We start from the raw sequence: 17,088 nt of genomic DNA on the forward strand, positions 1-17,088 counted from the left end.
ATAAGAAACTGAAGAACAGTTTTAAAAAGTGGGCACACCATTTTATAGCCCTATCAGCAAAATATAAGGCTATCAGGGTCCCTGTTAATCTACTTCCTTGCCATCATTTTGTGTTATAATATATGACAGCAACTGTGTCCAATAATTTTCTCTCTCTGTCATTTTATCCTCATAATGACCCAATAAAATAGGCACTAAAATCATCCAAATTTTATAGATGAGGAAACAAAATACAGGAATATGAAATAATTTGCCCAGAGTCACATAACTTTAAAATTGTGGTGCAGGGAATTTTATCTGGTAGCCTACTTCCAACACTACTCTCATTCATTACATATTCTCTCTCCAGGTAGAGCTTATACTGTATAGAGAGAGCTATAATATATGTTGTTACCATATTTTAAATATATTCTAGATAATCCAGTTACTTCACTCTACTGTACAAATGAAAAGAATTGCCTTGAAAAGATATCTTATTAATCTGGCCCTTACATCCTTTGTTCTTCCGAAACTTCCTGGCTATTTTTCAGAGGTTTAAATGGTTAGGTGTATCTTTCCATTTTGGGTTATGGGAGATTCCAAAGGAGGATGGAGGACTGAATGAAGAACAGCTGTTGCATTAGGATAGGATACCAATACTCTCAGGTCTTGACTCTCAACTCCAAACATCTGCTTGCTATAGTCTGTTTTCTGTTGCTATAACAGAATACCTGAAATGGGGTAATTTATAAGACACCAAATTTATTTCTTTTTTTTCCTTCTTTTTTTTTTTGGTAGCAAAATTCATTTCTTACAGGTCTGGTGACTGGGAAGTCCAAGGTGAAAGGGGCATATCTGATGAGAACCTTCTTGCTGGTGGGGACTCTCTGAAGAGTCCAAAAGCAGTGCAGGGTGTCATATGGGGAGGGAGCTGAGCATGTTAAAATGCTAGCTCAGGTCTCTCTTCTTATAAAGCCACCAGTTTCCCTCCCAGGATAACCCATTAATCCATTAGTCTATTAATTCATGAATGGATTAATCCATTCATGATTCAATCACCTCTTAAGGCCTCACTTCTCAATACTGCCACATTGGGGACTGAATTTCAACATAAGTTTTGGAGGGAACATTGAAACCACAGCACTGCTAAAAAGAAAATGGCTGCCATATAAATAGAAAATATCTGTGAACTATTTACTACACACAAGTTAGCTCTTTTATCTTGTAACTATCAGTCCTTGTAATCACGTCATACAAAAGAATAAGGGGCACAGAAAGAAAAACATGAGTGAAAATTTTTTTCTGGTTTTAGATCACAACTGATATAAATGTGCATATATTTGAATGTTTGAATATGTGTATAAGTTATATATGTGTGTGTATATATATTTATTTAACTTAAAGATATTTTTAGAAGTTTTTCTTTGTCCTTTCTTATAATCCATGAAGACAAATGAAAACGTTTAGGCTTTGTATTCTCTGAGATCTACACTGAAAACAGAATCAAAATATAAAATTTAGGTTTGGTGATAGTAAAATAAAAAATCCATTAAGGTTCATAAGTTATAAAGATGATGTTTTTACAAGGCCTCAGCAGTTCTGAGAAAATCTTGTATCTCACAATAAAATCAATTTTTTTTGTCTGAGTATTTAAAAGGAAACATCTGCATTCCAAATTCTGGTTTTGTACAATTGTATAATTAATGGAGATGATCATACTGTAGGGGTGGATTTATATGTGTGTGGGAAGTGGTGGTGATGAAGGGAACCAATTAGAAATTATAAATAAGGGAAATAACCTTCCTTTTTTTAAAAGTACAAAAACAACAAATACTGGTTTCAAGTAGGGATATGACAAAAAGAAAGACAGAATTGTAAGATTGAAGACAGAATTGCAAGCCTTCAGCATTTTAAAATTGAAGCTAAAGAAACAATGTGTCAGTCAGAAGAGGAATTGATTGGTCTCCTACACAAAGGAAAAGGAAAATCCCTGAATAAAATTTTGGCTGCACAGAAGAAGAGACTTAATTGGAAAACAGAAATCGCTTTCCCAGTGGCAAATCTAACCCAGTTTTGAAAGTGGCTGCATCAGGTCTCATCTAAGTAATCACTCGGGTTATTTAAGTTATTCCCTTTGTTCCATTTCCATGACCACTATTCAATCTCTTGGTTATCATTTTTCTTTATTCCCATGGAGGGGTGCCCATAGGGAGAGAATGTACTCAAGGCGTATTAACTTGAGTATTCTGTTCTCTGAAACAGGTATATTTTTACTATAAATCCAGACATTTACACTCAGTCTTTATGCACCAGCCCTTGGGCTTGGTTAACAGGAGCTTAGGCTAAGCATACTTATACTAATCTTCAAGCTTTCAGGGAGCAAGATCCTGCAGGCACTTCAGTAAAGTTATCAAGGTAATAGCACAAATTACTGGCATCTTTCTCCCAAAAGACCTCATTGAGCACAATTTTCTTTCAAAGCATCAACAATGCAGCTGCTGCTTATCTCGAGAATCCATCAAGGTACTGTGAAATAATATTTATAGAGAGCTTTGCTCTCCTAGAAAAGAAAAAAGAATGCCATTTGTTAATTTGCAGAATGAAATTAATAGGATAAATATGAATATGCCTTGACCTGGGAACACAAATAATTTTGCTCTGCTCTTATAAAAGATCTTTCTATTTTGCAGATGGAATCACCTCTAATGTTGAAGAGAACTGTATCTCTAAAATGGTTTTAAAAATTAGATGGAGATAAAATTGAATATTCAAACTTTCAAAAAGTATTTTTAAGAACACAAAGAAATCAATTTGGGAGGCAAGTTTTTAAAAACCATTTAAATGTTTTGAAATGAATAAATGAGAAATCAAAATCAAACTATTTTGCAAGGTTCTATGTAGAAATTTTTTTTTTTTTTTTTTTTTTTTGAGACAGAGTCTCGCTCTGTTGCCTGGACTAGAGTGCCGTGGCATCAGCCTAGCTCACAGCAACCTCAAACTCCTGGGCTCAAGCAATCCTTCTGCCTCAGCCTCCAAGTAGCTGGGACTACAGGCATGCGCCACCATGCCCAGCTAATTTTTTCTATATATTTTTAGTTGTCCAGCTAATTTCATTCTATTTTTAGTAGAGACGGGGGTCTCACTCTTGTTTAGGCTGGTCTTGAACTCCTGACCTTGAGCGATCCTCCTGCCTTGGCCTCCCAGAGTGCTAGGATTACAGGCGTGAGCCACCATGCCCAGCCAAGAAATTTCCAAGATATAAGAATACATATATCCCTAAGAATAATATCAAAATCTGAACCTTGGACAATAAATCATACTCTACGTGAGAATCTATAATAGGTTAATTCACTGGGGAGAATGTAAATTTGTTAGAAGCTATTTGGAAGTACAATGGTAATTATAGGTAAAATGAAAGAGGTATTAATATCTAATATTTAAAATGAATGTTCTCTTTGTGTCTCAGAAATTTGGTTTTGCCAATAGTGTTTATTTACAGAGGAGACACCTGATATCTAGAGAGATTAAGTAAAATGTCAAAGGTCACAATGCCAAAAGGTGGCAGAACAGAGATTCCCACTCAGACCATTTACCTCCAGTGCTCATACTCTCAGCCAGTACAGTATGTTCCAGAAGAACTGATCCCTAATGCAACAGTGTTGAGACATGGGGCTTTTACGAGGTGATTAAGTAATGAGGTCTCTGTCCTCATGGATGGATTAATGCCACATGTTGGGAGTGAGTTCCTGATAAAAAGGGTAAGTTTAGCCCTTTTTCTCTCTCTGTCCCATGCCCTCTCTTGCCTTCCACCATGGATGGTCCTTACCAGATCCTGGCGCCATGCTCTTGGACTTCCCAGTCTCCAGAACTGTGAGCCAAATGGAATTGTTCATTATAAATTATCCAGTCTGTGATATTCTGTTATACCAGCAGAAAATGGACGAAGACACACCTGAAGACAAATAATCATGCCTATTTTCTTTCTGTGCTCTTGTATTATATCATATTGCCTCACTTAAGACAGTGTTTTAAAACTTTTTATAGTTGGGACCCACCATAATAATATATTTTGCTTTGTCAGTGAGTATATATATATATACATGTTTATATAAAATTGAAACAAAAATTTCATAAAACAGTATTTGTGGCAGAGATTTTTTACTATTTATAGAAGATCCCTCAAATTTCTCATCTCCTTTATAGATAAGTACCCTCCGAGCTCTGGGCAGAGGGATGTAAACAGAACTGCTTTATGCAACTTCCAAGAAGCCTCCTTAAATGGAAGGGTTGTGTCCTTCTCTCTCCCCCTCCTTTTCCTTGTTGACTGAAACGTGGGCATGAGGGCTGCAGCTAGAACAGCCACCTTGAAGCATGAAGTGACCTTGAGACTAGAAAAAGATAGAAGCTGCCTGAGTGTTTGAGGACTTCCTGGAGCAGAGCCACTTGTTTCCTAGACTGCCTATATCTCAACTTTAATATGAGAAATTAAACTATTTTGTGCTTTATTGTTATTCCCAACTGAACTTAATGCTTAGAAATACATCTTCTGTAGAGTTTGTGCCAATTTATACTTTGACCAACAATATATGAGTGCTGTTTCTCCATGGCTTCACCAACAGGTATGCCGTTAAATTTTAGGACTTTGATAATCTTAAAAGTGAGAAAAAATATCTTACTTTTAATTTTCATTTCTCTTGTTAGGAGTCAGGTTGAACATCTTTTAGTATGTGGAAGCCTCATTTATATTTATTTTTTTTTGGGTGAAATTTCTGGAAACAAATTAGTTTTTTATTTTTTTGTTTCTAGGAGTTCTTTGTATAATAGGAAAATTAATTCTTTAACTGTGATATGAATTGCAAATATTTTTCCAAGTTTGTCATTTGCTTTTGACTTTTTTTTGGAAACAGGGTCTTACTCTGTCACCTTAGCTAGAGTGCAGTGGTGTGACCAGAGCTCACTGCAGCCTTGAACTCCTGGGCTCAAAGATCCTCCTACCTCAGCTACCTGAATAGCTGGGACTTCAGGCACACACCACCATGTCCAGATAATTAAAAAAAATTTTTTTAGAGATGGCAGTCTGGTTATATTGCCCAGGCTGGTCTGGAACTCTTGGCCTGAAGTGATCCTCCTGCCTCAGCCTCCTGAGTTGCGGGGATCATAGGTGTGAACCACTGCATCTTGCTATAAGATCAATTTGATTAGGTTAACAGGGTTTCAGGTTGGTTTTTTTTTTTTTAAGCAGTGGTACCTTATTCCCAGAGTAAATGTTAACTAGAAGCCCAGTATAACAACATTTTAAAAAGTAGCTGCAAAGGTTAGGGAAATTGTGTAGGAGTATGTTACTTAACCTAGAATATTGTGATGGCTGTGAACATAGATAAAAAGAAGTTGTTCAGATGATACATTATTTCTGGACTTAGATCTTGGTGACTTATGGGTTGAATTGTGTCTCTCAAAAAAGATATGTTGAAGTCCTAACCCCTAGTATCTCAGAAGGTGACCTTATTTGGAAAGATGGTCTTTACAGAGGTGATCTAGTTAAAATGATGTCATTAGGGCACCCTTAACACAATATGACTGGTGTTCTTATAAAAAGAGAAAATTTGGGCCGGGCGCGGTGGCTCACGCCTGTAATCCTAGCACTCTGGGAGGCCGAGGCGGACAGATCACTGGAGCTCAGGAGTTCGAGACCAGCCTGAGCAAGAGCGAGACCCCGTCTCTACTAAAATATAGAAAGAAATTATCTGGCCAACTAAAAATATATTTAGAAAAAATTAGCCAGGCATGGTGGCGCATGCCTGTAGTCCCAGCTACCCGGGAGGCTGAGGCAGTAGGATTGCTTAAGCCCAGGAGTTTGAGGTTGCTGTGAGCTAAGCTGATGCCATGGCACTCACTCTAGCCCGGGCAACACAACAGAGCGAGACTCTGTCTCAAAAAAAAAAAAAAAAAAAAAGAGAAAATCTGGACACAGACACACACAGAAAGAAGATGATGTGGAGTCAGAGAATAACTTCCATATGAAATGTCTAAGGCTACTGGAAGCCAGGAAAGTGGCATGAAACAGATTCTCCTTCAGACCTCTCAGAAGGAACAAACCCTGCTGACACCTTGATTTAGAACTTCTGTGGTCTCCAGAACTGAAATCCAATGAATTTCTGCTATTTAAGCCACTCAGTTTGTGGTACTTTGTTACAATAACTCCAGGAAATTAATATATATAGCAGCTTATGTGACCAATTGGACAGAGTTTTGGAACTGGAGTGTCCTACACATTCCAGAATATATGTTCACTGTAAATAATGTTTTCCTGGCCAGGGTCAAGGGCCTTGTTATATATGCTTGTTATTTATCAAAGGTCTTTTCTGGCTCAACTAAGTGGATAATCCTTGTAACTGTTGAGTTCATCACTTACAGTTGGAAAAAGCCTGTTTTCATGTACACACACTTTTCATGTCAAACCAGAGACAGTAAACTGGCAACCTGTTCGTAAGTACTTTGTTTGGTGTATACAGTGTTTTAAAAACAGGGGAAAAATGTACCTGCTCACTAATATTTAAGATCAGATTTCTTATAAACATTTCTGAATGCCATGATTTGAATGTCCACTCCAAAAATCATGTTGAAATGTAATTGCCATTGTAAGAGCATTAAGAAGTGGGACCTTTAAGAGGTGATTAAGTCATGATGACTCTGTCCTCATAAATGGATTAATGCTTTTTTTTTTTAAGGAGTGGGCTAGTTATCCCGGGAGTCAGCTCCTGATAAATACAACGAATTTGGCCTGATTTCCTCTCTGTCCTGTATGCTCACTTCTATCTTCATCACTTCCATGATGGGATGATCCTTGCCAGATGCTGATGCCATGCTCTTGGACTTCCCAGTGTCCAGAACCATGAACAAAATAAACCTTTGGTTCACTGTAAATTACCCAGTCTACAGTATTTTGTTATAGCAGCAGAAAATGGACTAAGACACTGGATTTCTGATTTTGCTCAAAAATGAAAACATGTGCATTCCTCATGACAACAGTTGTCTGTTGCTGAAGACCTGCTACTTCCTTTAGCTAGGCCATGAGCACTTATGTCACCTGCGTACCCACCAGGCCCACTTACTTGGCTGAGTCTATAAACCCCATCCTACAGGAAAGTAGTGAAATATGAGAGCTACTGTTTCCTGAGCACCACTATGTAGCAGGTGCTTCCTAGACATTCATTAAACAAATATTTATTGAGGGCCTATTATTTGCTAGGCACTGTTCTTGGAAAAAACAGAGAAGGACCCATGTGGAGCTTACATATTAGTGGTGGACAGAAGACAGAATCAAATAATAAATATGATAAATAAGTTAATCACACAGTATATTAGAAGATGATAAGATCTAAAGTCTAAAAAAAAAATAAAAAAGTAGAACAGGGAAAGGGAATTGTAAGCCCTGGGAGAAGGTAGGTTGTAATTTTACATGAGGTGGTCAAGGTAGGCCTCCCTGAGAAGATATGTGAACAGACTCAGGGGAGGGGAGAAGTGAGCCACATGGAGTTGTTGGGGAAAATTGTTTCAGACAGAAAAGCTAAAGCAAAGGTCAAAGCAAGAGTGTGTTATTGGTGTGTGAGGAAGGCAAAGAAGCAAGTGAGGATGGAGCAGAGTGAACAAGGGGAATAGTGGAAGGAGGAGTGCTCAGAGGTTAAAGGGCTGTGTCAGAACATGGCAGACCTTGAGGCTGTTATTAAGGACTCTGGCTTTTACTCCAAAGGAAATAGAAAGCCATCGAAAGGTTTTGAACACAAGAATGATCTGATCTGGGCCGGGCGTGGTGGCTGGCCCTGGTAATCCTAGCACTCTGGGAGGCCGAGGCGGGTGGATCTCTCGAGGTCAGGAGTTTAAGACCAGCCTGAGCAAGAGCGAGACCCTGTCTCTACTAAAAATAGAAAGAAATTATATGGACAGCCAAAAATATACGTATAGAAAAAAATTAGCCTGGCATGGTGGCGCATGCCTGTAGTGCCAGCTACTCGGGAGGCTGAGGCAGGAGGATCGCTTGAGCGCAGGAGTTGGAGGTTGCTGTGAGCTAGGCTGACGACACAGCACTCACTCTAGCCCGGGCAACAGAGTGAGACTCTGTCGCAAAAAAAAAAAAAAAAAAGAATGATCTGATCTGACATAGATTTTAAAATAATCGCAGAGCTGGACTGCTGATACTAGACTGTAGGGGGAAGAAGGGCAATGGTGGAAGCCCGAAGACCTGTTTGGAGGCTTTTTGCAGTGATCAGGAGATGGCTTGGACCAGGATGGTCAAGGGAGGTGCATTAAGTGGTTAAAGTTAGGATGTGTAGGTAAACAGAAGAATATCCAGATGGATTAGATGTGAGGTGTGAAAGAAAGAAGCCAAACCAAAAATTTTGGCTTGAGTAACTGGAAGGATGGAGTTGCTATTTGAGATGAAGAAGCTGTAGGAGTAGATTCAAGAGGCAAAATCAGGAATTTGGGTTTGGACAAGCTGACCTTAAGATGTATATGGGACATCCAAAGAAAATACTGAATAAGCTGTTAGGTTTGGGGGACTATCTGGTTGGCAATAAACTTTTCCTCTTTTGATCTAGTCTTATAGCTTTAAATAGCGTATAACGCCAACGACTCCGAAATGTTTATGGTTACTGTGGATGCCAGGCAGACTGTGGTGCTGTGCTGTCTCTCCAGCAGAAGGAGGGTGTTTGTGGTGCTGCCTCTTTATCTCTGATTAGGGAGCAGTCACAGTTCTAGTTCCAGTGCTTTTCATCTCCCTGGATTCAGACATCATTACTCTGAATCCCTACCCCGTATAACGAGGGTCAAAATCTTTGCCGGCTGTACTAAGTCTTATATCTGGTAAGCTGTACAGACAAATTTGAATCAAGGTTAAACTCCATACCTGGAGCTCTTTCTTCCATGCCCTCCAGTCAGTCTTTGTCAAGGCTACCTTTCAAAGGCTCATTCTCCTTGCTTTCTCATCCCCTTTCTTGGCATTTTAATTTCTTTCTTAACTTAATTTCAGAAATTAACTTCATTTCCCCATTTTTAGTAGCAATAATGTTAGTGCTGAAAAACTGAAATATTAGGGAACATCCTAGACTAAGACTTATAGGTGCCAACTACTACGAGTATTTTGCTCTAATAAAGTAATTCTTATTCGCTCCATCTTAGCTCAGGTTAGTGTCCCCAGGAATTCCATCCTCCACAGTCCCAAACTTTTCCCTTTCCCAATTCAGTTCACCTTACACTCTTCTCTGACCGTGGCTGAAGGTCTGAAGAGCCGTGGTCTAGGGGGAGGAGACAAGGCTTGCTCTCTAGCTGTAACCAGGCCGGGCCCCCGCAGCGGGAGGCCCGGGACGGCCTGGGTCGAACCCAAGGGCCTCGCTTTGTCCTCGGACCCTGCGCGCGGGGGGCTTCCGGCACGGCCCCTCCTCCCGGGGCCGAGCCTGCCGCTGCCGCGTCCGCCTCCCCGGCTGCGCGCGGCTGCGAGCTGCGGTCACGTGAGCGCGGCACGGCGGGGGAGGGGGCTTGATTTCCGGGCGGCGGAAGGAAACGCGGCCGCGTGAGGACGAGGCGATTTGAAAACACGCTCCGGGAGCCAGCGGCTGAGGCCGGCGGCGCACGCTGTCACCCCGGGGGCTTCTGCTCGCTCGCTTCTCCCGTCTGCCTCCGCCCCCCGGCCCCGGCCGGACCCTCAGGTGAGCGGCAGCCGCGCATCAGGCCGGGGCCTCCCGGGGTGCGGCACGGCGCGTGGAGCCATCGCCCCCCGCTCGCGGCCCAGGCGGGCGGGCTGTGTCGCCGGTGGCCGCTGTGCGACCCGTGGGTCCCGCCGCGGCGCCCTTTCGGCGTTGGGCCTCGGTGGGGAGCTGGGCGTTGCGGGGGCGGGGCCCCCTTAGGCGTTTGAAGCGCCTCAAGGGACCGGGCGAGTTCGCGCGGTTTCGGGTCCGGGAGAGTTTTAGGCCGGTGTGCGGATCGGGCCCCATTTCCCCTGACTGTGGTCCTGACCGGTGTCCACAGGAGTGGAAGGAACGGTAGTTTCCTAAAACCCACGGTGTCCTCACTTCTGGGATACAGGACTCCAAACGGGGTGGTGATGAGCAGTCGTTCCCTAATCCACCCTCTCGCGGAGAGTTCTGCGAGCTGAACGGGACCCGCCCGATTTCTGGAGTCGCCCTTGCGTGGGGCACTTGATTTTTGGGAAGTATGGTTCCTGTGATTGGCCTTTCAGTGGAGTTTGGAGGAACTCCGGAGTGTAAGGGGTCGGAGAGGAGAAATTATCAAAGGCCGAGTGCAGTATGCCCAGTACGCCCAGCTCCCCACCAGCTCTCTCTTTGATGTTTTTGGGAAAAGAAGGTGGAAATGAGGAAGGGTTAACAAAGTGGCATGCAAACTAATTGGCATTCAGATCGATTGAAATCCTAATGCGCTAGGATATGCTTTTTGATGAAATTAGAAAAGACTTGCATTGGGAATATGTGAAATTAAGTTTTAAAATTGGTGGGGCTTACGTAACGTAAGAGGGCCTGGGAAGTGAGTTCATGCAGCCCCTGAGGCTGGAGTTCTTATCTTGTATTCAAAACCGGCTACTGTGAAGGTGACTAGATGGAACTATTTGATTTGCTGTGCTATGGAAAATCTTTAAGTAAAAATAAATGGCTAATAGAATTTAAAGAGTTTGTAGTATAAAAATAGTCAGTGTCTCTTAATAATAATTTTAGCAGTTTTAAAAGTCAAGGGCAATCAGCCCTCTAATTTTCCTAACGGACAGAAAACGTTAGTGTGACTAATACAAAGTGGTAGATAATGTGACATAAAGTTAACAGTAGACAGTATGTTGCAGCTCCATCAGGTAGTTAATGGCTAAATAGAGCCCGGAGGATTGAAGGGGAAGAAGGGGGTTAATTTTTCTGAATGTTCTGTACCATTTACTTTCATCTCTGGTACCAGCTAGTAATAAAATTGTAGGAAAAGCTCACAAAGTGTTCAGCTTAATTAGTGAAAGTTAATTAATTTTTGTATTAAAAGAGGCCAAGTGAGTATTGGTGCCTTCTTTTTAGGCCTTATTTCCTTACTCTTTTTTTTTTTTTTTTTAAGACTGGGGTAACTATAAGTGTGGGTGGGCTGAAATTTGGAATTGGACAGATGAAAAAGGCAAGCCGTTTGCTATGCAGTCTTCCAATTCTCATGTTAATGCCAGTATATATAACAAAGCTGGTTTTGCAGAGGTCAGGCCTGTGAATGAATTCCTGTTCAACTTCTTAACGAAGGAGTAACTTACAAACTTTTCTGAGCCTCACTGTCAAAATGAGTTTAGTACCACCTTCTTCAAATGGCTTTTCGGAGGATTGAATACTAATGTACGCAGTGCATCTAGTATTGCGCTTGGCATGTACTGCTCCTGAGACTTTAGGAACACACACGTGTTTGTGCTGATAGCATATATATATTTAACAATGTACCAGGAACAGTTCTGAGTGTTTTACAATCATGAACTCATTTACTCTTACCTCATAACAACTGTCTGAGGTAGGTATTATTATCCCTATTTTGTGGATAGAAACTGAGGTACTACACAGTGTATAGCTAGAAAGTGAGATAGTCTGCATAAGAACCATATCAGTCTGGTTTTAGAACTGTCTCTTAACCTTTGTAGCCATATCCTAGCTCAGGGGGATCTAATGAAGTAAAACCATTCAATCAAATGAATTTGGATGTAATGTCATAGCTGATTGGTTCTGGATCCCTTGAACTTGAGGCTGGAACTTGAGCTGCTTAGTGGCCAGCCATTTTATTAATCCTGCAATAATACAAATAGTCATTCTACTCAAATGTTTTATACTTCCCATTTGTAGCTTTTTGACTTTTTATGGTTAGGCCCAGGATAATTATGATAGACCAGGAGAAGTTTTATTTATTCCAGAGGTACTTAACCTACTCAAGTGGGTATAACTAGAAGGCGAATTATTTTTGTGGCATGTGGAAAAGGCTTTAAGAAGCGTTGCGCTGGTTCCATGTAAAGGGGGCTATTTTCTAGGATAGCGTTTAGCTTTGGGGAAGATAAAACTGGATAGGATGGATAGAGTCACATTATGAAGGATCTAATATGTTGTGCTAAGGAATTTCTACTGTGTGTGAGGTGTAAGAACAACTGAAAGCACCTGAGTCTTGGTCAGTTCCGTGTTTAGAAAGGGCTCTCTGGTGATAGGCTAGTGGATTAGAGAGTAGACAGTGGAGACAAGGCAAGAATTCCAGTGGGGAAGGTATTGAATACTAGGGTGGAAATAAAGGACTTCTTTAAAGTAGTGGCCTGGTAAGAGGCACAGATTAAAGATTTTGTGTCTAGGTAGAAGGTTTGGATGTAAGTTGAATGTGGTGTAGAAGGGGAGCAGGTACAAGATGACATGGTTATGCCAGAGTTATTTAATACAGTAGTGGCTTAGCTGGTCTTTATTCCTTATCTCTGTTATATTATACTTCCTTTTATTCTTTTGGGGGTGGGAATAGTGTTTGCTGTTTATATCTAGTATGAACTTTTCCTGGTGTTGAGAAGGGTGGTATCTTCATTTGTGCCTATACCAGGTTTATCTACTCCTGATCTTTACCTTGTTTTTCTTGCTCATGAACTGCCCATTACCCTCCTTGGTGCATACCTGAATTGAATCTTACCTATTTTCAAACATTCATCTTAGGTTCATGAAACTTTTTCTGTTACAGGCTGCATTAAATAATAACAGTGGTTTTCAAACTATGCTTTGTTTTGCTAGAGATTCCTGAGGGGCTTCTAGGGACCAGAAGCTTCCCATTAAATACAAGGTATACCTCTAACAAGTCTGTGCTGTTCTACTCACAAAGAAAAAGCAGAATGTTTCAAAAGTTTCTGTTTAGCACATTGCTTGACAAAAGTTGCTCAAAAAACCTTGTAAAACCAGTGGCAAGACTGTTGCCTTATTGTTAATGACTCCATTTATAGTATTTCTAGACCAAACTGATTTTTTTTGTACTTCTTGAATGGTATTGTATTTTCTACTTAATATTTTGATCTTTTGGCATAATCACTGTTGGTGTTGATTCTTGATTATGTTTGAAATAAATGTTAGGGTAATATAAGTGTTGGAAAATACCATTATTATTTTATCATTTATCCTTGTCTTTATCTGTTGTTTTTAAATTAATTCTTTTCATTACAGTACTCAAGAATGACCAAAAAAAGAAAACGCCAAGATGATTTTCAAAAGGTAAAACTAAAAGTTGGTAAAAAGAAGCCTAAGTTAGAAAATGCTACTACTACAAACTTTAAAACGAAGACTATACATCTGCCTGAGCAACTCAAAGAGGATGGAACACTTCCAACAAATAATAGAAAACTTAACATAAAGGTAAATTATAAATCTTGTTTTGATAAAATAAGATTTTCTTTGAAATCATGTAGAATGTTATGTTTTTGTGAAAAGTTGTTTTAACTCTTAAAGTAGTAAATAGTTTGCCTAGGGTCATAGGGTTTATTGATGTTTGGAATTCATCTGTTACCCACATCTGATCATCTTTCTCACTTTTTTCAGAAAGGTTTGCTAAACTAAACGCACAGTAATTTCTCTCTAGTGGACTTATTTGATGATTTAATATGTATCTATTTTCAGATATAATAATTTTTTTTTTTTTTTTTTTGAGACAGAGTCTCGCTCTGTTGCCCGGGCTAGAGTGCCGTGGCATCAGCCTAGCTCACAGCAACCTCAAACCCTGGGCTTAAACAATCCTTCTACCTCAGCCTCCCGAATAGCAGGGACTACAGGCATGTGCCACCATGCCCAGCTAATTTTTTTCTATATATATTTTTAGCTGTCCAGATCATTTCTTTCTATTTTTATTAGAGCCAGGGTCTCGCTCTTGCTCATGCTGGTCTCGAACTCCTGACCTCGAGTGATCCTCCCGCCTTAGCCTCCCAGAGTGGTAGGATTACAGGTGTGAGCCACCACGCCCGGCCTCAAGTTTTTGATGAACAATTTTCTAGCTGTTTGTATAGCTGGTTAAGATAAGATCCTGTCATTTGTTTTTGAACCACATGGCATATGGCTTATTTTATATATAGGTTCATAGTAAATGCTTGAAGTCAATAGAAGTTTGTGCAGTGGCTTTATAGAGATATAATTTACATGTAATAAACTTCACCCATTTAAAGTATACAATTCAGTGGGTTTTAGCATATTTCGTATATTTGTAGTTTTGCTATCACCGTAATCTAATTTTAGAACATTTTTATCACTCCAGAAAGAAACCCTTTACCTTTTAGAAGTCATTCCCCATTTCTTTTTCCCTGCCCTAGGCAACTACTAATCTACTTTCTATCTCTATAGATTTACTTATTCTGGACATTTCATATAAACGGAATCATACAATATGTGATCTTATTGTTACTGGTCTTTCACTTAGCATAATGTTTTGGAGGTTCATCCATGTTGTAGCATATATCAGAACAATACTTCATTTTCTTTGTATTGTAGAATGGTATTCCATTGCATTGTTGTGTCACATTTTATTGATTACTCAGTAGTTGATGGACATTTGATTTGTTTCCACCTTTTGGCTTTTATGAATAATGCTATTATGAACATTTGTGTATGGGCCTTTGTGAGGTTATATGTTTTTCTAGTTTTGTTCTTTAAGCTCTGAAGTTTAAATCATACTAAAAAGATATTCGAAGTTATGTTTTTTCCAAAGCTTATGTAAATTATTGTGCAAATAAAATTGTCAAGCCGTATACTCTGAATAAAGTACTCTGAAAGACTATTTAAAACAGGGAGAAAGCGCCTGTTAAATTAACAGTGTATAGATGCAGCTTTCATACATAGTAGGTCTTCAATAAATGGTTGTGATGATTGTTGTTGTTTTAAATCATAGAGTGCCTAAGGCTGTTTGCAGGTTAATATAAAAAACAGAAAGTTCTAACTGAAAATTATGTAATATTTTTATTAAGCTAAAAATATTTTAAAGATAAAACTTTCTGACCTTAATAAAAGCTAAATAATATTTTAAAAATACTTACTGAAACAGTTTCCCCAAGGAGTGTCAGTTCATTAATTAGTATAGTTTTAGTTAGCATGTTTATTTGAAAATGATATAATGTATATATATACACATCTAAAATCTGTATTTTTATTTATAGGATTTGCTGTCACAGATGCATCACTACAATGGTGGGGTTAAACAAAGTGCTCTTCTTGGACTTAAAGACCTTTTGTCTCAGTACCCATTTATAATTGATGCACACCTTTCAAACATATTAAGTGAAGTGACTGCTGTGTTTACAGATAAAGATGCTAATGTACGATTAGCAGCAGTTCAACTTCTTCAATTCCTGGCCCCCAAAATACGAGCTGAACAAATTTCTCCATTTTTTCCTTTGGTAAGTGCCCATCTCTCTAGTGCCATGACTCACATTACTGAAGGAATTCAGGAGGACTCTTTAAAAGTTTTGGACATCCTGCTGGAACAGTACCCAGCTCTAATTACTGGCCGTAGCAGCATATTGCTTAAGAATTTTGTAGAACTTATTTCTCATCAGCAGCCGTCCAAAGGACTGGTAAATAGAGACAGATCCCAGTCCTGGATACTTTCTGTAAATCCTAATCGGAGACTCACTTCTCAGCAATGGAGGCTAAAAGTCTTAGTGAGACTCAGTAAATTCCTTCAGGCCTTGGCAGATGGATCCAGTAGGTTGAGAGAAAGTGAAGGACTTCAGGAACAAAAAGAAAATCCCCATGCCACTAGCAACTCCATTTTTATCAACTGGAAGGAACATGCCAGCGACCAGCAACACATCCAGGTTTATGAAAATGGGGGTTCACAGCCAAATATCAATTCACAGTTCAGGCTACGGTAAGAAGGATTTCAGTTATGTCCACACTTAGTTTTCCTATGTTGAATTATAACTGCTGACCATTGATGGCTAATGGTGGGAAGACATACACTTGTCTTTCATAGTTTTCATATAGTCATTCATGATTTGATTTGCTTTACTGATGGGAGGAGTCATTTGAAAGTATATTAACTTATTAATTTCTAGTAAAGCTTAATGAGAAGTAAAACTTGATAATCTCTGTTGGCTTTGTCATCTTAGAATTTTATTTTTCTTACTAGTCTTGATCAATGTAATTATCAGTTCATGGTGCTTCATTTTGCTGTACTTTGTATTTAAGATTTAAATTAAGCAAGATTTAAATTAAGCAAGAGACAGTAAGTATATTTTAATCATTTAATTATTTTAATGAAGTTTTTTTTTCATTCTTACCCTTTCTTATTAGGTACCTGGTTGGAGGACTAAACAGTGTGGATGAGGGTCTGTCATCTACCGAAAACCTGAAAGGATTTATTGAGATAATAATTCCATTGCTAATTGAGTGTTGGATTGAAGCTGTGCCTCCACAACTAACTGTTTCTGTCAGAAATGGTATAGAACGAGAACCTCTACAGGTTATGCAACAAGTTCTTAATATTATTTCCCTTCTGTGGAAACTCTCTAAACAACACGATGAAACCCATAAATTGGTGAGAGAACTAATGGGTTCCTTATTTTCTTAGTAATGCCTTTTATCATAAGTGGGAAGATTAGAAATCAGCTTTTTACTATGAATTGGTTTTACGTTTTCCAAAAAATAGCCCAGGGTTTAACTGTAAACTTGTTTCTTTTTTTTTTTTTTTACAAAAAACTACAAATTGAAATAGTTTTGTGAAGTTATTAGCTGAATATATTTAATGTTTTTTAAAGTGAAATGCATAACTCTATGCTTGATTCCATTTGCTTTTATTAGGTATAATTGACAGTAGTGTTATAATGTATTGTTTATGGCAGATTGATTATGTAGGAACATTCTAGTTTCTTCAGCTCTTTTATAGGGTTAAAAAAGTTGCTTATTAAGTAGTCTCTTCCATTTTGTTCCACATTGTCAAGTTTAGCAGAAATGGACCAAGCTGAAGACCTCATAACAAGCCTTGAAGTGGCTTCAGTGTGTGCTGTAGTGAATGTAGTATATAGTGTATGCTGTGCTTTTGCTGTGCAACTAAGTTAGCATGGTAGCACACTTAAAAAGGGAAGCTGCAGGAGCAAGA

At 39.2% G+C, this 17,088-nt stretch overlaps 2 protein-coding genes across 3 annotated transcripts in view; one reads left to right on the forward strand and one right to left on the reverse strand.

Moving 5' to 3' along the window:
* Positions 1 to 3,339: 3,339 nt before the first annotated feature.
* The window catches only part of INVS (inversin), a 191,256-nt gene continuing 177,507 nt past the window's right edge, over positions 3,340 to 17,088 (reverse strand). For both annotated transcript variants that reach the window (XM_045563435.1, XM_045563433.1), the window contains exon 17: positions 3,340 to 3,931. In XM_045563435.1, coding sequence (XP_045419391.1) covers positions 3,872 to 3,931 — 60 coding nt within the window. In that variant the 3' untranslated portion in view covers positions 3,340 to 3,871. The remainder of the gene's footprint in view (positions 3,932 to 17,088) is intronic.
* The window catches only part of TEX10 (testis expressed 10), a 41,133-nt gene continuing 33,600 nt past the window's right edge, over positions 9,556 to 17,088 (forward strand). The window contains exons 1-4 of the mRNA XM_045563440.1: positions 9,556 to 9,683; positions 13,173 to 13,361; positions 15,146 to 15,858; positions 16,284 to 16,527. Of these exons, the coding sequence (XP_045419396.1) occupies positions 13,182 to 13,361; positions 15,146 to 15,858; positions 16,284 to 16,527 (1,137 nt within the window). The 5' untranslated portion in view covers positions 9,556 to 9,683; positions 13,173 to 13,181. The remainder of the gene's footprint in view (positions 9,684 to 13,172; positions 13,362 to 15,145; positions 15,859 to 16,283; positions 16,528 to 17,088) is intronic.

This window comes from Lemur catta, chromosome 10 (assembly GCF_020740605.2).
Source record: "Lemur catta isolate mLemCat1 chromosome 10, mLemCat1.pri, whole genome shotgun sequence".
NCBI lineage: Eukaryota > Metazoa > Chordata > Mammalia > Primates > Lemuridae > Lemur > Lemur catta.